The 26,820-nt window shown below is 31.7% G+C and overlaps 2 protein-coding genes across 2 annotated transcripts in view; one reads left to right on the top strand and one right to left on the bottom strand.

Annotated features, from left to right (window-relative positions):
- arr (low-density lipoprotein receptor-related protein 6) overlaps nucleotides 1-8,949 on the bottom strand; it is a 46,579-nt gene extending 37,630 nt beyond the window's left edge. The window contains exons 1-3 of the mRNA XM_074177073.1: nucleotides 8,635-8,949; nucleotides 3,625-3,854; nucleotides 155-342 (exon numbers count right to left, since the gene is read on the bottom strand). Of these exons, the coding sequence (XP_074033174.1) occupies nucleotides 155-342; nucleotides 3,625-3,854; nucleotides 8,635-8,710 (494 nt within the window). The 5' untranslated portion in view covers nucleotides 8,711-8,949. The remainder of the gene's footprint in view (nucleotides 1-154; nucleotides 343-3,624; nucleotides 3,855-8,634) is intronic.
- Nucleotides 8,950-11,473: 2,524 nt separating this feature from the next.
- LOC111507479 (protein FAM177A1) lies at nucleotides 11,474-26,523 on the top strand. The gene is made up of 3 exons (XM_023162780.2): nucleotides 11,474-11,784; nucleotides 25,999-26,120; nucleotides 26,177-26,523. Exons 1-3 carry the CDS (start codon nucleotides 11,593-11,595, stop codon nucleotides 26,325-26,327), a joined length of 465 nt encoding a protein of 154 aa, XP_023018548.2. The 5' UTR covers nucleotides 11,474-11,592; the 3' UTR covers nucleotides 26,328-26,523.
- The last annotated feature ends 297 nt before the right edge of the window (nucleotides 26,524-26,820 follow it).

Genomic DNA, 26,820 nt, shown 5'->3' with positions numbered 1-26,820 from the left:
AATTTAAAAAATCTTTAGACAAAATCACAAAATAAATTTGTCTTACAGACATATTTGGATTACACCAACAGTAATTTTTGAATAATTCTATAAAGAAGAACATATACTTATTTGAAACGATTGAAATCTATTCTCAATTTGAAACTTGACTTACCCTTTCTTAGGAACAAGAGCTATGGCACGTGGTTGATCAATATCAGCCCAAAATAATACTTTTCTGTACTTTCCTTCTATAGTGGCAACCTCAATGTTATTAGTTTCACTATCAGTCCAGTATATTTTATTGGTAATCCAGTCACATGCTAACCCATCGGGAGTGAAAACGTCTTTAATAATTTCAACCTATAAAACCGAATAAATTGTATTTTTTCTGTTAATTCGTTAACAGATAAAATTGTTCGAGTATTAGAAACTGAACAGATCCACATTGCTTCATTTAACAATAACAAATTGAAAAATATCCAACTGAAAAAGATTCCCGAATTAAAACAAATCAAACCTGGTATACAAAGAGGAATACTTGAATTGTGATATATTATATATAGGGAAAACTGCATAGCTACCAGAATGAAACAACACAAATACGACTGTAGGGATTTATCAAAGTCTGGAAGGATGGCCTTATCCGAAAATTATCATGATCCATGTCATCACTTAGTGATGATACTGTTCAATTACTAGATTATGACGACAGCACGAAAAAAAGATTGATTTCAGAAATAAATCACATCAATCTTCACAAAAATGCCATCAGCAGGATGCACAATAATATAATAAGTACATAAATTACTTGAAGTTCTTGAAAACTGGCATGTGGATAAACTGTTTGTGTTATGATGATAGCCAAATATTTTGTGAGTTATGTATATAAATGAATCAAAGATCGAATTCTATGAATTCAGGACATTTTTTGATTGTTGTTGTCAATTCAGCAACCCGATTATTAGTCGCCCTTCGTTTATGAAATTATATTCATTTGCCATTTATTATACAAGGCGTTTCGTAACTGTATCGCCAAATTGAAACTGAAAGTTCCTCTGGATAATTAAAGTAAACGTTTCAAAAGGCATTTCTCCGAAAGGTCCTTTGTTTCAAAAATACAAGGTGTTGAATGTGAAAAATAAAAAAAAAAAATTGGACATTTAATTATTTAACTTAGTGGAGTATTTCAAAACAATTCAAGATAATTGTGTCTATGTATTGATCCCTTCTTATTGATGTAGAATGGAATTTTTTCCACCTTTTCAAAGACGTAGAGAAGGGGGATCGGATATTTTCCCCCCTATTTTGACGCCACTGAAAGGGTTTCACAAACTTTAGTATTTTTCAAATCTCAAGTTGAATTTGAGTAAAAAATTTGATTTTTCATTTGATTTCATTATCAAATCATCATTATATCTTTTCTAAGCCTCTGACAATGCATTGCAGTAGCGTTTCTGTAGCTCTGCTTTTGGTTGATGATATATTGGGTAAGAAGTTGCTAAATCCGATATGAGAGTTAATTGCTGCATTAAATGTAGAAGTTCCTCGTTGAACCAAATGCTCTTTTCAGCTCTTTTATTAAAGGGTATTTTTTAATAGGGAAACAGGAATCTATCAAACCACTGATGATATTCAAAAATTTGTTCCAGGCATTATTGATATTATTTTCAGTGTAAATATTCTCCCATTGTTCATCTTCCAATTGATTCAGAAACTTAAGAGTATTCTGTTCTGAGAATTTTCGCAAATATTTGTATTGTTGAGCAGATTTGGGGTTATATTCAATATTGAAAGCCAAGTGTTGAGAGAAATGGTCGGACAGATTCAGATTTTTTACTTCTGATCGCCAGTCATTTATATTGAAGCTTATGAAAATATTGTCTGCACAAGTACTAGAAATTGCAGTCACCCTAGATGGATACCTTATTGTTACTGCTATGTCATAACATGCTCAGTCTTGAATTGTGTAATATGGAGTCCTCTATATCAGGCAGATATATCTAGGATTGAGAAAGTACAAAACAAATTTCTGAGATCATGTGCATTTGAGCTCGAATGTCAAAGGTCCGATTATGAGTACACCGATTTTCTTTTACTTTTGAATTTATCTACTTTGGAGCACTGCCACGCTGAAATTGATTTAAGACTTCTTCATAAAGTTATAAATGGTAATATGAATTGTAAACATGTAACACAACTGATTAACTTCAAGATAAATTCAAGAAGAACCAATGTATCGGATTTATTTGAAATTCCTTACCATTCTACTAGCTAGGGCTTGAATTAATCCATTACTAGAATGCTTAGGCTAGCAAATAAGAATAGCATCTATATTGATGTATTTGATTCATCCTTATATTCTTTCAAAAATCAGATTAAACGTATTGACCTATTATGAAAAAACTGCTGATTATTTATATTAATAATTTATTGATATTTTGTATTCTCGGTATTCTATATCATTGTTCAATTGTTTATTTTTCTCTCACACTATTTTGTAAAATAACAAGTTCGTTGCAAATTTGAAATTTTCCAAAAAGTGAAGCTGTAAGCTTAACAGTAAAGCTGGCAGAACCCACAGATTCAAAAAAACTGGGCAACAGGAGTCTAAAATTATAATGTAATCTCATTGAAGAAAATGTTTTTTTCTGTGGTTTCCTAATGTTATGCTAGCAGATATTTCCATTGAATAGAGAGCAAAAAATTCGGAGACAGGTACAAAATTAGCCTGAAAATAAATAAATTTAAAAATTCAAAGTGGTTCAGGGGTTGTTGTTTCAGGACAAACATAATTATCAATTTTTACATGAAAATTATTTCACATTCATATCAATTTAGTAGAATGTCATAGTTTGCATTTTTTCTATTACACTTGAATTCGTTTTTAACAAGTACTTTCTGAAACCAATTTCATATTTGACTGCATTTCATTGTTTTTTCTTTCAAGATGTGTTTATTGTGAAATATCTTATTTATGTTATTTTATTATACTTTTGTAGTTAGTTATAGTTCCTAATTATAAGCAGTTATTGTTTCTTGAGACAATAAACTGAACTGAATGGAATTGAACAGGTCATGTGAAAAAATGTGAAAAAATTCATACTGATTTAAAGCTATCGGAATCAAAAAGTTTCTAGCACACCATTTGCTGAATTTTTCAGTTGCTATGGAGTTCTTCAGAGGAATTTATATCAATTGCCAATGTTGCGTAAAGTGTAATATTTTTCAGTCCTTAGTGTAACATGCAAATTTACCCTTCATGAATTTTTACTGACTTTGGTTATCTCAAGAATATATTCAAAAATGGAGGTCAACATATTTTTATGAAAACTGTTTTTTTGGGAAACTAACAACACATGAGGAAAAATTGGTTTATCAACACTTCTGAACAAATAATCCTCTCATGCGCTGAATACCATCACACCATCAATTTTATATATATTTTTTTGTAGTTACACAACAAGCACAGCAGAAAAATCCTTATGATGTTGAGAACCTTGGGTCAAATTAGTTTGGAAAAATAATCTCTAGATCTTTTTCTCAAAGTACACGGTTCTTCAAATAAAAATGTCTTTTGAAGATAATTATTTCAAATGAACTAAGGAAATGATTATTTTGATTTGTGAAACACATTGTTCATACCTTGTTCTTTGTCGTTCCCTCATCATAATCAATGCTGAAAATGGCTTGGCTTTCATGATCAGTCCAAAAGATCTTTCTCAATTCATAATGGTAGTCTATAGCTGCTATATATGTATAATTTTTTACAATGATAACTGATTTTCCTCTGTTGACTGCTCGATTAGAATTCACTAAACGAATATCTTTGGCTGTTGAGTATAGTAATAACGGGCTGTTTATTGATACATTTCCTGAAATCAGAATAATTTGTATTATATACAATTAAAAAACGAAAAAATTAATAGATTTACTCTGCAATGTTACCCTTTATATATAGTAATTTTAATTTGAACAATATCAACTAAACTAAGAGTTCTATATACAAATATATACATTAAAAATCAAATAACTGTGCTTCCAGACTTTTTCAAAATCTTCTTCTCTAATATTTTATCTTCCATTTCAAGATGCAGTTTATCTTAATAAACATTTTGCATACTGAAAGGCAAGATTCTTAGTAAGGGGCAACTGGTGATGGAGTAGATATGTGAAAAGTATAAAATAGGTAAAGAGAATATGATATCAAGAAAATACTTGGTTTGACATTATTTTCATTATTATGCTATTTTGTATATTACCGATATTATATCCATTTTTTTTTTTATCGACCTTTTTTTGGGTGTTTTCACCTTCCGCGATCTGAAAAATATGAAAATTTTAATGGAGAACTTTATACAGGTATAGAAAAGGCAAATTTTTTATTCTACCCCGATAAATCAAAGTATTTTTCACAAACATAAATATTCTATTCATCAGTAATTTGTCGTATTCAATAATTTTGCCTGTCAAAAGAATAGCTAAATAACTAACAGATGTCAAAGGAGTTTTGTGAAAGGTGAAAATACCCAAAAAAAGTCAATCAAAAACTGATTTTCCTCCACAAAAAATGACTTTTGTATAATATCTATATTCTTTTTTTTATAGTTCAGTCGACATCATTTTCAGTTCTCTTTTTCTACAAACCTATCTGAATATTTCTGTTCTTAATTTTGTATATTGTTTATTTTTCTACTATTTTTTAATACTTTGGGATACTGTGACAAGGCTTTCTACGACGAGAGGGCACCGGGAATCTTGTTCCGTTAGTGACATTGAGTGTGCACAGATACACACATCTTAGGATGAGGCTTCATTTACGGCTCTCACCTTCCAGTAGGGGTATTTAAACAACACCCGCTGGAGGGACAAACACTCCTATTGAAGATCGATTACGAATATGTGTACATGTGTGGTTTATACTGTAGGAGGGTGAGTAGAGATGTCAAAATGTCATTTCATTTGCCTTTAGTAAAGTTGTTTTGATCACTGTGAAGCTCGCTGTTAAGCTTTAGATACAGTATGTAATAGTCAATATTCAATTTCAATATTTATTTATACATTTTCCACAGATTTCACCATTCTACATTAATGTTTTATAGGCAAATGTATCCTTTTACATTTTACATATAAGACATCAGTAGGTACAACAAAGAAAATAGTATAGAAATAATCTATACAAATGACAAAAATAAAGACAACCAAAACTAAAGATGATGAATGGGGTAATGCATAAGACTGTAGACTGCTCAAGCTATGGGAAAGCAATTCAGAAGATTCGTTCAATCTATATCTTTTGGTGCGATACCATTTATAAATAGGTTCTTTAGTCAGTGAAGAATTACTTTTTAGACCACTAACATAACAGCAATAATTTACTAGATAAATCAGTTGAAAATCTGTGTGGGAATAATGAGAATCAAATCTAAGGAAAATAGCTAAGAGAGACAACTGCAAAATATATTAGAAAAAAGAGTATTCAAAAGAACTTCCAGTTGGAACAACGAAAAAATACACAGGATAACATACATACTTTTATATAGCATATAATATAGTATAAAAAAAGAAAGATCAGTTAATATTTATGTTTAACAAAAGTGTTGGAAGATAGTTTACACTCAGTACATCGAAGAGAGAAGTCGTCAGCAATTTATGAGGTTTAATTTTTTTTACTACACAAATAGTTATTTTTACAAATGAAAAACCAGACATTTCATATTTCATAGAGAATTACGAACTAAACCTCCAGTTAGGTATGGTTGTGCCTAATATATTGATTAGGCCTCATTTTGAATTATGTCCTACCTCAATCAGTCGTTTTGATGCTAGTTGCTTGGGTACACTTCAGAAATTGCAGAATAGATGCATGGAGTATTGCTAAAATGCAACACATAATACTCCCTTAAGGGTAATGTTTCACATTACCGTAAAAATAGGCTATTCTACTTTTCCATGATTTTCATTTTCAAAATAATAACTGGAAAACTCCCCACACTTACTTCAACCAATTCATTGTTTACACTATGAGATTCATGACCACTCCAACTAAGTTGACATGAATTTATATGAGGGTGAAACGCATTTTAGAAGAACAGCGCATTTTTCATTTCATAATGTATTGTATTCATTAAATGTAGCAAATCAATTAATCACTTCAAAAAATTGTTAGTTGAATTTTTTTAGTTGAATTACACCAATACATAAAACACGTTTTATGTATATGGCTTTATTTAAATCATTAACTATCAATGTTAACAATGGATTTAGGCATAACTTTCTCAATGGAAAGAAAATGTATTGTTATAAATTAACATTTTTAGTAGTGCATATTAAGATTTATACATTAATGAATACATTTTTTTTCTTCAATCAATTATTAAAGAACTATGCATTTTTGTATTTCAGTGCCCAAAAAATATATTGAAATAGGTGTAAAGTTTTAACAAACAAAATCTTAGGAAAGCATAAAATATAAACAGTGTTTGAACCCACCAGAAAAATACAACAAAGCCTGAGATCTGCGAAAGACAAAAGAGATCAGCTGTGGGGGTATATCGTGTACAATGCATCTGCGGAAAAGTTTATATTGTTACCACCCAAAAATCCATTGGTACAAGGCTGAATGAACATCGGAGAAACTGCAGATTAGGTCAAATAGTTGAATTGGCAGTAGCGGAACACAAGCTTAGTGAAGGAGATCACACGATACTGTTTGAAGATGTGAAACTACTTGCCCCCAATCATGGATACTACAGTCGGCTTGAACGGGAAGCCATAGAAATCCATAAACATACGGAAAACTACAATAGAAAAGAGGAGGCGGTAAAACTTAACTGGATTTGTAATCCCACACTAAAAGATGCTAAAGTGGCATCAGCGCAATGCAATGTTATGTAATGAACAGGTAATAACACTTCGGCCAGTAGCAACGCATCAACAAGAGAGACGGACTACCTGAGTCAACATAAATACAACCTACGAACTAGAAATCACCAGTCATCGGTGAACCATCAAGATGAATAAACCTCTGAAGAAGCCAGGATGCAGTTCCAAACTACGACGGCCTTCAAACCGGAATGAAGATAGTAACACCAAAAACCTCGGTCCCGAAAGCCTTAACCAATTTATCAAACATAAGTAAACTACAATTATTCATGAAAATCAAGCCTAATCCTTTTATATGGAAATATGAATGGAATTAGAGGACCAGATCCATCTTGAGTTACTCCAACAAGAACTAGTAACAGGGTAGAACGGTAGCCTGGTGAGTTGACATGGGTGGTTTGCTCCACTCATTCAATTGACCGCTGTGTGAACCGCTGGTTCCAATCGCAAGGCCGGTCGATCGATTTTGGTTTCCTATCGTCCAACCCGTGTTAGGAATCACACGTTAAAAGGTAAGACCTCGTTAGTCCTTAGCTAGCACAAGTTTCGACTTTTGAGAGTTGGCATTCGTAGGGGGGCGAGAGCTGGTTAACGGAAAAACAGATTTTAACAGTAACACTGCTTGAGTTTTTTTGGTATCTATAACATCAACTACTAAGGCTACCATGAGTGTATTATGTTAATAAGTCCCCGAACAACCTTAGGAGCATCCACACTATTCCCAATTGTATCAGACATGCAACTTAGCAGAATCAATCCACCTTCAGTTAAATAAACTCCTGCGAAAAACATAGATGATTGAAGGGGTATTTGAATTCACAATCTTTTGATTTTGAGTCGGGCACACCGTTTAAGATTTATTAGATATATGTTAATTGTCTTGAGAGAAAAAATCTTGTTTACAACCATTTCTGTAACTCAGCTATATGCTACAATGGAAGTAAAAAAAATGTTAAATACTCATTATAAAATGTTACAATGTAAATAATATAAAGTTATAAAGTATAGGAGGACTTCACATACCTAAGTATAAATGAAATTTTAAAGTATACCTAAGCTCTAATATTGAGAGAAATGGCAAGAGTTGATTATTATGATTCAGGCCTTTTGTTATTCATTGTAACATTATGTCTATAGTAAACCTTGTCAGAAAGGTGTTTTTTTCTAAACATGTCATAATTTTCATCAGCTCTGACAGTCATAGGCCCTTCATTGAATACTTTTAGTTTTGAATCAGAATTTTTCATGAGTAACGAGTTTAATTTTGGGATTTCAAGCTGATCAGCCTATTGCTTGTTATATGTATGTTCAATATTTTGTATGAATGGTAAGCTATGGTGGTTGCCGTAACGAAGATAAGAAGTACCTTGTACCTTGTTTAAAGTAGAAAACTTTAACATATCTCAAAGTTTTGTGAAGTGTGAACTCTACCAATAGGGGTGTTTGCACTACCTTATGAGTCAGTGCAATAGAGGACGCAGAAAAATGTTCTAGATCAAAACACTTATGTAAAAGGAAAAGATGTTAAATACCGTACTCCAGTAATCATATGTATGTATATATATTTAACTCGACTGTATGTAAACAGGGACCATACTTCGAACAGTTCAGACCTAATATCAATCAACGACTTCGCTGAGCAGTTCTTAAGACATTAATTTAAAAATAGCTATTTATTTAAGATATCCAAAGAGTCAAAAATAAAACTCTTTTAAATTGGCGACTCTGTGAAAACAATTCCAGATATTTAATATAAATTAGATAACATACCTTGAGCAGAAATCTGAATGAAGGAAAAAATTTCCAGAAACAGGAAAGTAACTAACATTTGTACGAAGCTGAACATGACACATTGTATTCTCTTTACATTTTTTCAGTTGCTTGAATATTAAAGCACTTCATATCTCCTCTGGAAATTACAATACATTTTTTATTTATAGTAATCAACAATATGAACCCTGAATGAAATGTTTGAAATCAACATTTATCGACAAGAACAATATACAAACAATATTAGAAAATGGTAAAATTTGTAAACACAACACACAACAAATCACAAACAAAAATATAAATATAATCACATAAGCACATCATAGACGTAAAGAATGGATGATTGTCACGTGACTTTCACATACCACATAGCGATGCGTACATTCAAGAGAGAAGAACTGTGAAGGATAAATTTGCTGGACACTAACTTGACGAGTTCAGTGTCTGTGCTAATGTGGGTAAGTCTCAGAGTAATAATAAGTTGCCATGCCTATACCAATATAATACATGTATTTTGAAGCGAGTATCATACTATCCTTTTCTATACAATTTGTGGGCGAGGGGGGGTGGCGGGTAATGAGGGGTTATGTAGAGTTTGTTTACATTTCAAGTAAGTCGGACCATAAAACAGTGGCGGTTGGTTTAGTTGATAATCGGAGGGATATTATATATTTATAAAATAAATAATTTCAGGTGAAAATGTACTCTGTTTAAATAGTTCCTACAGAAAATCTGATTTTCATTAATGATTATGGAAATGAGGCCAGTTTTTCTACCATCTACTAGATGTTTATTTATGTATGACTTTATAATAGAGCGAGTGGCTTACTGGGTTAAAATTAAATTATTGCAAATGAACTAATTCATAACAATGATAAATGTTAATTTTAAAAGTAGTGAACTTTGCTTCATTAAATCAGATGAAGAAATTTATGATTTATTCTCTGATTTGATGAACAAGCGGTACGGTTTGTGAGGTCCGATATAAAGAATTTTCGATTAGAAATCATGAATATTTATAATTACGATTGAGGTTTGATATTATTATATGAAGCAAAGTTCATTACTTTTGAAATTAACATTTATCATTGTTGTGAATTAGTTCATATGAAATAATTTAATTTTAACCCAGTAAACCACGCGCTTTATTATAAAGTCATACATAAATAAAAATCTAGTAGGTGGTCGAAAAACTGATTTCCATCATCATTAATAATGAATCAGATTTCGTGTAGGAACTATTTGAACAGAATACATTTTCACCTGAAATGATTTATTTTATGAATATATACTAACTTACTTCCCGTAAACAAACAAAGTTATGCTGCCTTCAAAGTAAGGATGGAAAAGGCCTCTCTATTGTATTTTGTTACTCTGAGGGGTTAGCAAACTACATGCATATCAAGAATAGTTTGTTAGAGACCCGTCTAGAAATATGGAGTTGTACTCTAGTGATGCAGGCAGTCACCATGGATATATACTTTATAATCATCATCAATCATAAGTCAAAACAGATACAATTTTTACCTTTATAGATTCCTGGATGTTTCCGGATATATGAATCAAAGTATTAAATTTGATATGAACAAAAATAAAAAATACTAGGGAACTTTACTTTTTAGGTTGTTCAATTGTTTGAAACCTGTCACCTATATATGTTTACCTGTTGTCACAAACATAACATTTCAGTGTTCCTTTGTTTTGTCGAGTAGTTACGTTTTGATTGATAGTATATTCTGTAGGTGTCGTATGATTTCTTTTTCCATACCATTATTATTACCAGAGGATGTTCCAGGTGCCCTATTGAAAGACAATTTATTGATTGAAGGCCATTCAGTTGCAGAACTCCAAAGATGGTTAGACTTTTTCTATCAGAACGATCCTGTTCTACTGAATACAATAAACAAGTGAATACAACAATAAAATTTCATATGGTATATGACATGGGACTGTAAAATGATAGAATTACAACTATTAAACAACGTACAAACTTAAAATTCTTTAGGATTTTTTATTTTTGTCCATATCAACTTCAATAATTCGATTCATATATCCGGGAAAATCCAGAAATCTATAAAATTAAAAATTCTATCTGTTCCGACTTTGAATTATTCCAAAAAAGGTCTAGAAAATGTCAGTTGATTTAGACCCGAAAATTTTATAGTGGCAACACTGAATAGGGGTACTGGAATCGTCCATTGATAATTGACTTGGACATGTCCTTCACATGCTGACTTTCCGTGCGTTCCACTAACGCTCACAACGATCAAATTGCTCCTATAACCGTTTAGCATAATGAACACGGTCATTGTGATCGCCTCGAAAACGTCACTCATAACGTCATTACTTTCACTCAAGGCAAGCTTGCAACGACCTTTCTCAAAAGGTACGTCGAAGTGGACGTTGAGAATATTTCAGCGCAATTTTTGAAATATGACATAAATGTTATCTGGCATTCGTAATTCATTTCTAATTTCTTAACTTATTTCGTTATTCAATCTCATAAGTAATCAATGGAATAATTACTTACACATAATCAAGTAAATCTAAGTGTGCAATTAGACATGAGATTTTTAAAATTTACAGTGTAATATGTGATAGAAAATCATGTAATTACCTGAAATGACTTTTGAATTCTTCATCTGAATAACGATAAAATACATTCTCTTAATCAATAACACGTGACCTGAGTTTTCGGTTTCCACGATTATAATTTTGTGAACTTGCAATCTACTCTCCATCTGAACTAGATGAATTAGTTTTTAGAGCACAGAAGACAAAAAAGTCTTCTGAGTTCTATAGAGCACAGGAAGCTGGGATCAAAATTAAGAAGAAGAAGAAGTACTTCTGCGTCTATGGTTCCATGTCAGAATTTTTCATTTCAATATTGGTGAAATTTGATAAATAAATATATTTCTCGAAAGTATAATATAAATATAAGATTAACTAGATCACAGGATGGTTCTGGTTCGACCTGAAGATATTCAACGTTCAAACCCTGTTGAAGGGCAAATACAACTAACTTCTTCCATTAATGTTAAAACTCCCAAAAGGGTGTTGCACTTTTCTGATGGAGTTTTAGAGGAATATAGCAGTGATGAAGAAGATTTAGTTCAAGATTCACGTAGAGAACAGGCAATCATTAATCCAGTAAGTGAAATATTTACATATAATGCTAGTAATCCCCCCAACTTCAATTTGATCTACTCTTCAAGGTCTTGTCAGTAATTAATTCATGATCTCAATATCCAATTCACTATTGATGAGGAAATAAATAACTCTATTCCTTTCCTTGATATAAAGTTATTGAGATCATAACAAAATATTATCATCACTGAATGGTACAGAAAACCAACATCATATAATAGATTTATACATTACCATTCCTATCATTCAAATGAAATGACAATTAATTTAATAAAATCATTAAAAAACAGAATCATTAAAATTACCCATTCCGATGTACGAAACAATAGTTTGTCTAATTTCACTAAAATTCTTATCCCAAATCTTTACACAGAATTTTATTTTGTGAAAGAACAAACTTTCAAAATAATGAAGAAGTTGAACACAACAATGTTATACATTCATTCATATATAAATCGCTTCCATATATTCAAGAAATGACACCTAAATCAATTAATGTGTTTCGAAATGATAATCTCAAAATCTCCAAAACAAATGTCACTAATATATCTAAATTATTCAGTAAACTGAAAGCTCCAATTTCAAATAAACAAATATCCAATTTTGTATACAAAATTTCTTGTATGGATTGTTCTAAAACATATATAGAACAAACATATAGACCTCTAAGTAGTCGCATCACTTTCCATAAAAACGACTGTAGAAAAAATATTAATTCTCGTGCATTAACAGAACATGTTAATTCGGAGAATCATAAAATTAATTTTGTAAACCCACCTATTGAAGATAAAAAAATCAATACAACTAAAAGAATATTTTTGGAAATAATACACATCAATCACGAAGAACATTCAATGAATAAAAGAACTGATATTGAAAGTCTCATCAAAATTTACACATATCTACTGAAATATGACAAAGAGTCTAGTAATTCTAGTATTATTCAGAATTTTCCCACTTGATATTGTCAGTCAAATTTTGATTAACTGTCATTATTTCATGTTTTTTCTATCTGTTTTTGAACCATTTTATATTTCATATGCGGCATATATATGCGGCTTCTTTGAACTTTCTCCTACACCAGTGTTTCTCCTTGTGGATGATTTCAGTTTGAGCCACTTGATGTTATGTTGATGAGTCCAAACATGCTTTGCTATTCCTGATTTGCTGGTTTCTCCTTGCTGTGTGTGTTTCTTTTGCTCGGTAATGTGAACTTTCAATGGCCTCTTAGTTTCACCAATGTATGATTCTCCACACTCTTGGAATCGCAGTTTGCGTTTGAAGGCCTGGTTTTTGTGAGGCTCCTACGGATAGTGTTTCCTGATTTGAAGCAGGTTCTGATGTCACACTTGGACCCAATTCTTCTTATCCTTTCCGACAATCCTCTGATGTAGGGAAGTGAGGCTCTTGCTGTCTTCTAGCCAAAGTCTGTTCCACCATCACTTTGGAGTAACCATTCCGTTGAAGGTTATTTTTGATGATGCCTAGTACCTTCTCGAGACCTTCCTTTGTATTACAGAGCCCAAAAGCACGGTCTATCAGAGTCTTTATGATTCCTCTCTTAGTCGATTGATGATGGTTGGATTCCTGGGCCAGGTACTGTCCCGTGTGAGTGGGTTTTTCGTATACAGATGTTTCTCATTTATTGTCGGTCCTCTTCACCAATACGTTTAAGAATGGCAATTCGTTGTGGACTTCATTCTCCATTGTAAAAGTGATGGAAGGACTTACGTTACGTCGGTTTGAGCGATTATTAGCTCCAGAGATTCAGCTACTCAAAACTTGTCCAGATTTTTACTACCAATAATAAAACCACTGTGGGGAAAAACGCATCTTTTGTGAAGAATTCAAGGCATTTTGTCGGGGAAATCTAAGTCACAGAGCAGGATCAACTAATCAGTTTCGACGTGGAAAGCCTCTACATCTACACCAATGTTCCTGTCGAAGAAGCACTTCAAATCATACAGAGGAAGCTATCCAAAGATGGGGACCTGAAAGATAGAACAAACTTACCAATACAAGTTATCATGGAATTACTAGGATGCTGAGTACAAAAGTGCTATTTCCAACTGAATGGGATCGCCTCTTTCACCGATTATAGTCAACATATATATGAAGTGGTTTGAAACTCTGGCCATTGAAGAAGCCCACAAGAAGCGCCGAGTCTGCTTGAGATACTTTGATGACACCTTCATAATATGGAACCATGGGAATACAGAACTAGACACCTTCCTGAAGTACAACAACAACGTAAGTCCTGTTATCACTTTTACTATGGAGAAGGAAGTCCACAATGAATTGCCATTCTCGGACATATTGGTGAAGAGGACTGACACTAAATGGGAAACATATATATACCGAAAACCCACTCACACGGGCAGTATCTGAACCAGAAATCCAACCACTATCAATCGACTAAGAGAGAAATCATCAAGACTCTAGTAGATGTGCTTTCGTGTTCTGTAATACAAAGGAAGGTCTCGAGAAGGAACTAGGCATTGTGGATACTAACGTAACTTGGCTTGGAATCTTTTAATTTTAATTTCTTGTTAGTAGTTAATTTTTTAAATTGTTGCTTGTATTTCATTGTAATTAAATTTTTTTGCTTAATAAAATTGTTATTTTTTAGCAAATATTTTTAATTTTCATAGATTTTTTTGGACTTCAAATCAACTTGTATCATATTAGACAATGGAAGTCCGAACTAATGAAAAGAATATCTACAATAATAAAAAATTGAAGCAACAAATGAATGAATGAGGTTATAAAAGAAACTCACCAAATTCATGTTAATAAGAAAATATTGGCATTTGCAAAACACATAAAAGTTGGGCAGAGCAGAACTTGGTTGTCAAAAAAAGTACAAATGCACGGAGCCATCTTTTGACATGCATCTTTGCACTTGGCTGCATCATACCGATGATGGGGCAAAAGCCCAAAACACGTGTCTATTTTGCCAATTTCTTGGGTGCTATGCTCGATAAATCATCTCCTCTATTCATATTAAGACACTCAATAAATAAATAATCTATCATGGCAAACTTTCTTCTCCGCCTTCATAACCAAGTGTTGCCCATTATTTCTTGAGAAAAAAATTATTTATATTTTATATCGAATGTCGAAAATTCCCTTCTTTACTTCATCATTCTCATCGGTTTTTTTATGTTTTGACTTATTATAACTAATAAATTAATTGAGATACAATGAAAAAACGTTGGCCTTATTTATTCTATATTAATTTAAAAAAATTCAGCCCAAAATTCAAAGTCTTGGCCAATTATTCATTCCATTTACAGCATTTGTTTATAAAAAAATTGCAGTAGTACAATAGTATCTTCAGGCATTGTATTGTGACGCTTGAACGCGCTACAACTGCAGTTCAAGACCGATTTTTGGTCTTAACCGCAAAAAGACAACCGACAATCACAGCACCTGAGTTGGTTAACGTGTTGCAGCAGACGCACCAGGCAACCATTGGTCGTGATACTGTCAGAAATCGACTGCATGAAGCAGATCTCCACAACAGAAGGCCACTTAGATGTCCACCTTTGCCGAGAGGCAATCGCGGTAGAAGATTAGAGTGGTGTCAAGAACATCAAAACTGGGATGCAAATGATTGGGCCACAGTTTTGTTTACAGACGAATCCAGATTTGGATTTCATCCAGATTCTCGTCGAGTAAGACTGTGGAGACGACCTGGAAATAATGAACGTTTGAGACACGTTCAGGAAGTCCACACATACAGAGGTGATACAGTAATGCTATGGGGCGGAATCATGATCGGCGGCAGAACCGATCTCGTTTTTCGAAATCGCTCCCTCACAGCTCGACAGTACCTCGAAACCATTCTTCTACCTATCATCCGTCCGTTTACTGGTGCTGTTGGTGAAAACTTCCACCTAATGCACGATAATGCTCGTCCACATGTCGCGCGTCTAGTGACTGACTGGCGCACCAACGAAGGAGTTGATGTATTGCCATGGCCAGCACAATTACCGGACCTGAATCCCATCGAGCATGTGTGGGACATGCTTCAACGAAGAATTACTCCGCATATGGGGAACATTCACACAACGTTTCAATTGAGAGAGCTTTTAATCGCTGAATGGGCAAATGTACCTCAACAAGACATTGACAATCTCATTTTGTCGATGCACGATAGATGTAGGGCCGTAATAAGCCAGCGTGGAGGCCATACTTTGTACTGATTCCAATTTTTTTTTGTATTATGATTTTTTTTCGGGGTGCCAAAGAAGAGCCATATTTTTTTTAGTTTTGCTTATATCCGCACTCAGTACTTTTGACCATTTAATAAATTTTGTTGTAAGTTACATTCGTTTAATAATCACCCGTCAACTTTTTTTTCCCTAAAGCGATCTAAAAAAAATTATTGCCATTTTTAAAAATATCCCTAGACTTTTCCAATGTGTGTATATATATATATATATATATATATATATATATATATATATATATATATATATATATAGATTTTTTAAGATATGTTCCAGTTGAATCGTTAAAAATTTTATGCACGAATATCATTGTCTGGTATAAAAGTCTCTGGGATACCAAAAGCCAATTTAAGGTTGGTAATAATGTAATTATGGAAGTATATCGGTTTCCTCTCAATATAATTCTCATTCCTCTATTTTGTAGTTATGCCTGTTTGTTCAAGTTGAAAGAGTATAAAATCGAAGCACAATAATCAAAGTGTGGATGTATAATTGTTTTATTAAGTAATATCTTTGTGTTTAATGACAGATGCTTTGAAATTTCAGAGTAAAAATTTTTTTTTTTTTTTTAATTTCTTGTGTGTGTATTGAAAATGTTTTTCATATGTGAGATTGCAGTCCACTTGGAACCCCAGATATTTTATAGTATTTTTCACTTTTATATCTTCTTAAGTAATAGAAATATTTATACGCTTTATATCGATTTTTTATATTTTTATTTTGAAGTGAGCATTATGACAGTAGTTTTACTCATATTCAGTTTCAATTTGTTAATTTTAATATATTTGTCAACTTTTTGCATTACAATCATTTTCTGTACAGCAGCGTCTAGACTTATATCACTACATCGTCTGCAAATAAGTTGATAAATTCACATTTAACATATAAATTAATATAATTTGAATATGTAATGAATAATAAGGGGGCTGAAACACTTCCCTGGGGTACTCCTTTATCGTTTAAGATTTCATTTGAAATTGTGCCATTGATTCTTACTCTTTATTTTATGCCTTTAAGGTAATTTGAAAACCATTCATGAACATAGCCCTCAATTCCCTATATTTTCATTTTGCTGACAATTATATTTCTAATTGAATAGAACTGGCCGATACATGATGAAAATCCATATTAAAAAACTAATCAATATATATATATATATATATATATATATATATATATATATATATATATATATATATATATATATATATATATATATATATATATATATATATATATATATATATATATATATATATATATATATATATATATATATATATATATATGTTAACTCGAAGATTCTCACGGATAAAGTATGATGAGCTGTTTTCTCGGGTTTCGCTCCGTGTTCTGTGTATTTTCTCCCCATAAGGATTATTTTCACAACGTTTCGGCAAAGTCTCATTTGCCATCTTCTGGTGATGTCTGGTTGATGTCTAGTTGAAAAAACCAGACATCACCAGAAGATGGCAAATGAGACTTTGCCGAAACGTTGTGAAAATAATCCTTATGGGGAGAAAAAAAATACACAGAACACGGAGCGAAACCCGAGAAAACAGCTCATCATATATATATATATATATATATATATATATATATATATATATATATATATATATATATATATATATATATATTTATATTTTTCGATTTTGTCGAAACGTCGGTGAAATTAAAGATAATATCACATACACACATACAGTCTTCGTTTATTGAGCTTAATAGGTGAAAAATTAACATAAAAATTCCGTTCTTTTCGCCAAGAACTAAATGCTGTTATTCCCGACACAAATTCAGTGAGTATAATTGTTTGCAACCTGCAGTTACGACAATACTAAAATATAACCGAGGAAATACCTTAAACAGAAAAAAGTCATTCTTAGTAGTACGGTTGATCAACCAAAATAATTGGAATCGAAATGGGCGGTGGAGACAAAGGAGAGGAGAAAACTAATAATGAACTGTTTGAATTACTTCAAACATTAATTCAAAACAATGCGGCTGAAAAAAAAGAAATGAAGAACTTTATTACCAGTGAAATTCAAAACCTGAAAAAAGATTTTTTAGACGAAATAAAAACACTAAAAGTAGAAAATTCCCAACTGAAATCGCAAAATGAAGAACTAAACATGAGATTGAAAATCGCCGAGCGCAACTTGAAAAAATTTAATCTTGTAATCTACGGATTGAGAGATGAAAATAACGAAATAGAGGACATCAACACTTTCCTGAGAATTACTAATGATACTATGAATATAAAATGCGACTTCACTGATATCAGGGATACCTACAGAATTGGGAAACAAGCAAGAGGAAAAAATCGTCCTTTTGTAGTAGAATGTGTTAACTACAAAATGAAGATAGAAATACTAGCCAAGGCTAAAATGCTGAAAAACACAGGAGTATTCATTTCAAATGACTATATTCATGAGGACTATGAAATGAGAAAAACATTACATACTCACCTGAAAATAGCGCGGGAGAACAATTACAAAGCAGTCATCAGGAAAAATAGTTTGTATGTGAATGATAGACAATTTACATATGAAGAATTAAAGAAAATTGAAGATTTTTTGAATTACCTTGCAAGAAATGAAAATACGGAAGGGAATGATGTCCCCAAAGTTGTCGAGGACCAGTCATCAGCAGATAGTGGAGAAAAGAAGAAAGTAACACGCCAGTCGGAGGTAGAAGGCAAACGGCGCACAAGATCAACTAAGTAAGAAACACTAAATTATACTGAAATTAAATTATTTACCTATACTTATTTACATTATATAACAATTTTATTTTGTTTATTATCGCCTCCTGTAATCAAATTCACATAATTACCTACTCATAGTGATCACTCGTGCTGTCAAATTAGTTTTGGTGTTGTTATTTCTATTTGTAAATATAAGGTATATCATCCGTACTATACAAACCAGGATTTATCAGTCTATCAGTCTTTCTGTATCACTTACAAAAAATTATTAACTAGAAAAACTAATTGAAATGGACCCATATATCAAGGAATTTGATACACAAAAACTACCAACAGAGATAGCAGTAAATTTCGACGAATGCAATTTAATGTTAGGAAAAGATGAAGGTTTTAGAATAATTCACACAAATATTCGAAGTATCACAAGAAACATTGATGAGTTGAAAATTGTATTGCAGAACTTTGATGTAAACTTTGATCTGATTGTATTAACTGAAACATGGAAAGTAACTAATTTTTTCAATCTTGGCATACCAGGATACGATATTATATATAATGAGGGTAAAATTAATCAGAACGATGGGTGTATTGTATATATTAAGAGTGAACATATTTATACGTATGAAATTAAAACCTTGGAAGATAACAACCAAATAATTGAATTAAATGTTACTGTAAACACTAAAACGTATAAAATAATAGCATTATATAGATCTCCTTCCTTGCCTCCGTCCGATTTCATAGAGACACTAAGTAAGTATTTAGAAAACCAAGAACAATGTAAAGCAGATTTTAAGATTATGATTGGAGATATAAACATAAATATAAAAGATGAAAATAATGACGATACTATATCTTATTTAAATATTCTAAATGTATATGGATTCAGATCAGCTATAAATGAGTATACTAGAATCAACGGAACTTCGAAATCATGCCTAGACCACATATTTGTCCAAAACAAAGAATTGAATGTAAATATCTTGCCAGTAATAATACAATCAAGCATTACCGATCATTATCCAATAGTAATCCAGATAAAATCTTCGGAAACGAAATCAAATATAAACAATGACAGAGAGCATAATATTAAATATTATTTGAATAAGAATAAATTTCATAACCTAGTCTCGGCTGAAACGTGGGAAGACATATATAAAAAGGAAGATGTAGAAGACCTCGCAACCCAATTTATTACCAAACTAAAAACAATGATCGAAATGAGCACAGAAAAAATGCCAATCAAACGAAGTCAAATTAAACGGAAAGAATGGATAACTAATGGTCTAATAAATTCTATAAATACAAAAAACAAGTTATATGAACAATTGCGCATTGATCCATATAACGACGGTTTGAGAAATCAATATAAACGATACCGCAATAAACTCAATGAGGTGATAAGAAAAACCAAAGAAAAATTTTACATAAATAAAATCAACAAACTAAAGAATAATTCAAACAAAATTTGGCAAGCTGTAAAAATGATAGATAAACCAACAAACCTAAATAAAATAAAAAATATCAAAACCAATGATGGAATACATCTAACCAATGATAAGGAAATTGCTGAATATTTTTTATCACACTACTCAAGCATTGGAGCAAAGTTGGCCGGATCCATCAGTCAGCAAGAAACCAAAATTGTAGAGAAAACAATATCCAACTCATTCTTCTTAGAAGACACCAATGAACATGAAGTTAAAAATGTAATTAATAATCTGAATAAAGGTAAATCACCAGGTCTTGATAACATCAGGTCTGAAACTCTTATAGAATTCGTCGATTACCTAGCTAAACCAATTACCCATATTATAAATAGAGCCATGAATACCGGTAGTTTTCCAGAAGCCTTTAAAACTTCGATAATCAAACCAATATTTAAATCCGGAAATAAAAATGAGGTAATTAATTTTCGTCCCATATCATTAATCAGTCATATAGCTAAAATATTTGAGAAAATATTGAAAGTAAGAATAGATAAATATTTGAAAAAATATAAAATACTCTCTGACAATCAATACGGATTCCGAGAGGCCAGTTCAACACAAGATGCAATGATTCACCTAATGAGAGAAATTTACGATTCGATGGATAATGGTAAACCATGTCTTTGTGTTTTTGTCGATCTGGCCAAAGCTTTTGATACGGTTTCACATAAGAAATTAATAAAGGTAATGGAAAACATCGGTTTCAGAGGGACATCGCTGAAATTATTTGAAAGCTATCTCTCTGATAGGAAACAGTGCGTTAAAATAAATGAAACACTTAGTTCTTACCGTACCATAGAATATGGAGTCCCCCAAGGAACGGTATTGGGGCCTCTCCTATTTAATATCTACTTGAATGATTTGTTTAGGGTCAATTCAGAAGGTACCATTATTAGTTTCGCTGATGACACAGCCGTACTATATCGCGCTGAAACTTGGAATGAATTGAAGGACAAGGTTGAGGGAGATTTTATAAAAATTGTCAGTTGGTTTAAGAGCAGGTTGCTGACAATTAACACAAAAAAAACTCACTTTGTACCTTTTTCTTATTTCAACAACAAATTGCCAAATTATACCTCGTTGCAAATCGATAATGACAATGACACAATGACTATAAATATGAAAGAACATATAAAATATCTTGGCATAATAATAGATAAAAATGTAAGATGGAGTAAGCACGCAGAATATGTTGCGAATAAAATAAGGTTTCTACTGAACAAATTTAAGTTTTTCAAAAAGATTTTCGACATAGCACAGCTACGAACATTATATTTCAGTCTAGTACAGTCCCATATCAACTATGGAATAATTGTGTGGGGAGGTATTACTGATAATCATCTCAGGGTTATAAATGTCACTCAAAAATTTCTCATTAAAATTATTTTCAATAGAGATTATACCTATCCGTCTGAAAAACTTTTCGCAGAATCTAAATTTTTTACATGTAGACATCTATATTTTCAAAGTCTCGCTATGTATCATAGGAAATATGAAACAAAATTATTGTCTGTGGATCACTTGCACGATACCAGATTCAAGCATAAAACCTCAAGAATTCCTAAAGTAAGTACATCTCGAAGTCAAAGATTTCTCACATACTTGTGCCCTATTGCCTATGCAGAAGTTCCATTCGAAATTAAGTCTATTACAAGTGATAACAGATTTAAAAAAGAACTGAAATTATGGCTAACGAATATAACAATAGGTAAGATAAATGAAATACTGGAACGAAAAAAAATGAAGTAGTGATACAGAAAGAAAAATCACATGTTCTCACAAAAAATAATGTAATTATTTAAAGTATAAATGGAAATAATTTCACAATTCATGATATATACCAGCTTCATACTTATATTTGAACTTTTATTCATATGTTCTAATCCACATCTGTCATTATTGTTCACCATATTCTGTACTGTCGCAATCTTTCTGAACAAGGACTTACCTTATAGAATAGACAGCGACTCTTCAGAAGTGCAGTGAACAAGGACCACATTAAGAACAGAACAGTAAATGAAATATAAGATATATGACTTTCATTTGCTATACGTATATGGTGTATGAATGATGAATGTTATGATTGATAGTTTAGTTTGTAATGTTTGTTCACTGATTCATGTTCATGATATCTTTATTTATTTTTCCCCTCAATTGACATCACACACAAAACGTGTCAACTTGATTTATTGTTTCATTTTAATTTCTTCATTTTTTTTTGTCATACACAAGCTCTATGAGCTTCAGTGGCTTGCCATGTTTATTTCTGCATTTTTTTTTGTTTATATGTAAATGTATTCAATCTTATGAAATAAACATTATTATTATTATTATACACGGATCAAATACCCGGAAAAACCAGTTCAGCATAATCCTATCCGTGAAAACTTCAGATTTAGCATTCGATACCTTAACGGGGAGATGAGGTCAACTAAGAAGAAGAAGAACTCAGGTAAAACTCAATAACATTTAAGTAGTAGGTAGTAGAGCGTTTATGGACACTCTATCTCTGAACACGTAACGAATACCATTTTACCAGTATAGTAAGAAGTGAGTCGAGCAGGGTCAACTAACTTCTGACCACGTAACAGCACACCTAGATAATGACAAATGAGATTTTGTCGAAACGTAGGTGAAATTAAAGATAATATCACATACACGGATCAAATACCTGGAAAAACCAGTTCAGCATATATATATATATATATATATATATATATATATATATATATATATATATATATATATATATATATATATATATATATATATAGTGAAAATCATACATAAAACTCTATTGATTAGTTTTTTTTATTATATTTCTGTCATTTGTTTCAAAATCTCTCTTCAAATCTAAAAATACCGCTATTACATACTTGTTGTCATCTAATTGTTTTATGAAATAGTTAAGTGGACGATTCACAAGAGTACTTTTTCCGAAACCCTGACTGATATCAAACAGAATCTCATTTTCATTCACAAAGTTCACTAATTGATTTTAAACGGCATACTCTAGTGCACTCTCAATGGGAGGCAATGTATTAATAGGCCTAAGTTCCTAAGCTTTGATAGTTTTATTTACCTTTGAAATTGAAATAATGGTACTAATTTTTAGCAGATCTGGGATCTTTCCAGTCTGAAGTGAAGTGTTGATAAGATTCAATATGGCATATCCAGCAGTTTCAAAGATTTGCTTCAGAATTTTGGCATTTAGGATTTCATGTGTGTTACATTTATTATCTAATGAAGCAACAATATCACGTAATTCTCCTTAGGAGGCCATTTAGAATCGCAATTGTGCCACACTTCACCACTATGAATGCTCTCGATTACCGGGTTAATACTATTAACAAAATAATTGTTGAAATGTTCTACCAAAGATGTCTCTTCCTTTACGGTGTATAGGTCTCCATTATAATCAAATTGTACCACATCATCTGAGAATTGTTTCTATATCTGTTATTTTTTCTTCAGTAATAATTTTCTTTTTAACATGTTCACAACTTCATTTCTGTGTATTTTAAAGCTATCCCATTTGAGTACTTTTTCAGTTGGTGAAGATTTAATAAATGACTTACAGGCTTTATCTCTTTCCCTAGTTTTAATATTTACTTCATTGTCAAACCATGGTACATTATTTTTAAATGGACATATTTTCAATGGTGCTATATTTTTAATAAATGTAGAACAATTATCAATGATTTTTTTATAAATAAAATTTACATCTACTGAACTCAGTGCCCATTTCACATTTCAATATTATAGAGGTTTGAAATCTCTACAACTTTTGTTTCAACAAAATTTATATAAGCTTAATTGTTTTCGAGATGAAGGCGGAGAGCTGTTTTCGAGATGAAGGCGGAGAGCGTGCGGTTAGAGCATCACTCAAGGTCATATAAAGTTTATTAACGTAGATATTACCACCAAACAGGCCAGAGACGATGCAGGTATACTCATTATTGAAACAGCAATTGAAGAATCTAAATCTGGAAAAACTGCACTTTAAATAGAAGATATTGATTTACTTGTCATTTGAATTGGGCGTACACTATCTCATCAACAAAAATTTGGTGTAAAGTCGGCAAAGGAAATGTAAAAACAAAAATATACTCTTTCAAAAGTTTTGATAAGTATTCTCGTTCAAAAAAAAACACATTTTTTTTCTGCACGCTTTAAGTGGCTCTGATACGATTTCTGCGCTTGTTGAAAAAGGGAAAAAACATTTTTAAATGCATTTGAGAAACTGCCGAATTTGGATCAACTTACAGCAGCACTGTTCGGTTCTAAGATTATTTGAGAATGGAATTCAAATATTGTTTTCAGTCTATAATGCTGCAAAATCTGTGGTCAGTATCGATCATCTTCGTTATGCACACTACGTCAAGTCTACAAAACTGAATAAACCTGTGACTGTGCCGTTATCAAATATTACACCAACAAGTGCAGCAGCTCACCAACATTTCAATCGTGTCTATTATCAAGTTCAAGCTTGGTTAGGACATGATTTGGAACCCCAGAAATGAAGTTGGATAATGCGTAACGAATTATTTCACATGAAATCAAGTTAGTTTTTATTTCATCAAGTTTACTTTCGGAAAAATTTCTATATTTTTTTGTAATATTGCTTTGGTTCAATGGATTTGATAGAAAGTTGACTGATAATTACCGTGGGTTTTTTATGTAGACTGAATTTCTGGTTTTTCTTTTGCGTTGACATCTCAAATAAAACGGTGGAGAAGGCACAGGAATGGTTTACCATGAACAAACTCATACTAAACAAAGGTAAAACAAATTATATTTGTTTCCGAAATGAAAAAAAAAGCCCTGAGACATTTCAAATACAAATACAGATAATAGCACTAGCAGAATACACGAAATTTCTCGGCGTATGCTTTGACCAAAACTTATATTTCGAAAAACACATAAAGGAAACCAGCTATAAAATGTAATCTATCTGCTATGCATTTAGGTAACATCAACATATTTGGATGATGGAGCAAAGCGAATCATTTATTTTGCCAGCTTACACTCAGTGATGCGTTTTGGCATCATTTTCTGGGGAGGAAGTAGTCTGGCTGAAAGTATTTTTAAGCAAAGTTTGAACCCCAAATAATCATGTAGAGGTAAATTAAAAAAAAACTGAATATAATGACAATGTCGGGGACTTCCTGCAAGAAGAATAAGACACAATATTTTTTTTCAAACCAGTTTTATTTATTTCAATATTTTAATTCATACAAATGCTTTTAATATTTTAATGCATACAAATAATTGTCTTCAAGTTCCTAGATTGATTCAATCTATTGTACCTGACACTATTGTCTTTAAATTTTGATTACTGTGAGATGCTCTTTCTTATATGTAAGTTCAATGTGATTGTCATTCTTGAAAATAAAGCTATATTCTATTCCAATAAGGATTAGATTAGGAATGGAAAAAAAGGATACAAGAATAAAAATGCTTTGAAACTAAAACTACTATAATAATGTACCACTCGATAACATTTCACTTCTTGAATTTTCGACATTCACACAGTGGTAATTTCACCACCAAGCAAAACCCAAAAGAAATAAATATCCTCTAATGTACACTATATTTCACCGATTCCGCGACTCATCGAATCAACAGGAAAATTTACAATGTTGCTAAATTTCCTTAGGTAGTTTATCAAGAAGTTGATTAAATAAAATAAAAGTTGAAACAGCACAGTAATCAAATTTTTCATCCAGTTTATTCACTAAACCCATAAACATTTACAGAAAACTGAATATTTGGATTTTTTCAGGCTTCTTTAACGTGGGGGCCATGGATTTGGTATAGAGCTTGGTCAGCAGGATCATCTGCCTTGTCTGCAGTTGATACTGTTGGTGAATTTCTAGCATCTTTTTTTGGGATTACAACTCCTAGGTTTGCTTTTTAGATTAAAGGTAGTGTTTGTTACATAAATATTAATATTTTTTCAGGTATTATTTTGAACTTCTTGAATATAAACGTCGAGAAGAGGAGAAGCTAAGACAACAAGAAGAAGCAAAAGGGTGGTCTCAACCAGCTGCGTCTTCTGTTTCGGTACCTCTGAATGAAGTAAAGAGTTCACCTTTATCTGTAGATGTTTGAATTGATCAGGAATACAATTTCACATGAAAATAATCCTTTATATTTTAATTGACTTTGGTCCTTTCGTTTTTTGTACAACTCAGAATTGTTTCTTGCTTGTCTTCATTTACATTATTTATATAGCAAATTGTTGTTTGGGCTATATTGATATTTATTTTGTACTATACAAATGTAATATTAAATGTTGAAAGAAAAATACGTTATCATATGTTTATTTAAAACCTAGCAACTTGCAAGCCAAAAATTCCGGGGATTGAGTTGTACCAAAGGCTGTATGTTTATATAAGAAACACACCTTGGAAAGGTGGCATCTTTTACATTTTTGCAATATATCAATATACTTTTAAAGAAACATAAGGATGAATTTCTAACATAAATTTACTTGTCAACGTTTAACAATACTTGTTTTTTATATAACCATAGCAATAAAAATATATGAGAAAGAAGTATACAGAGTTTTCATATACAACTTATATTCTAATTATTGATTTTA

This window comes from Leptinotarsa decemlineata, unplaced genomic scaffold (genome assembly GCF_025532065.1).
Source record: "Leptinotarsa decemlineata unplaced genomic scaffold, Ldec_3_MD MMD2_tig00002159_RagTag_RagTag, whole genome shotgun sequence".
NCBI lineage: Eukaryota > Metazoa > Arthropoda > Insecta > Coleoptera > Chrysomelidae > Leptinotarsa > Leptinotarsa decemlineata.
This window is presented reverse-complemented; position numbering and strand designations above follow the sequence as displayed.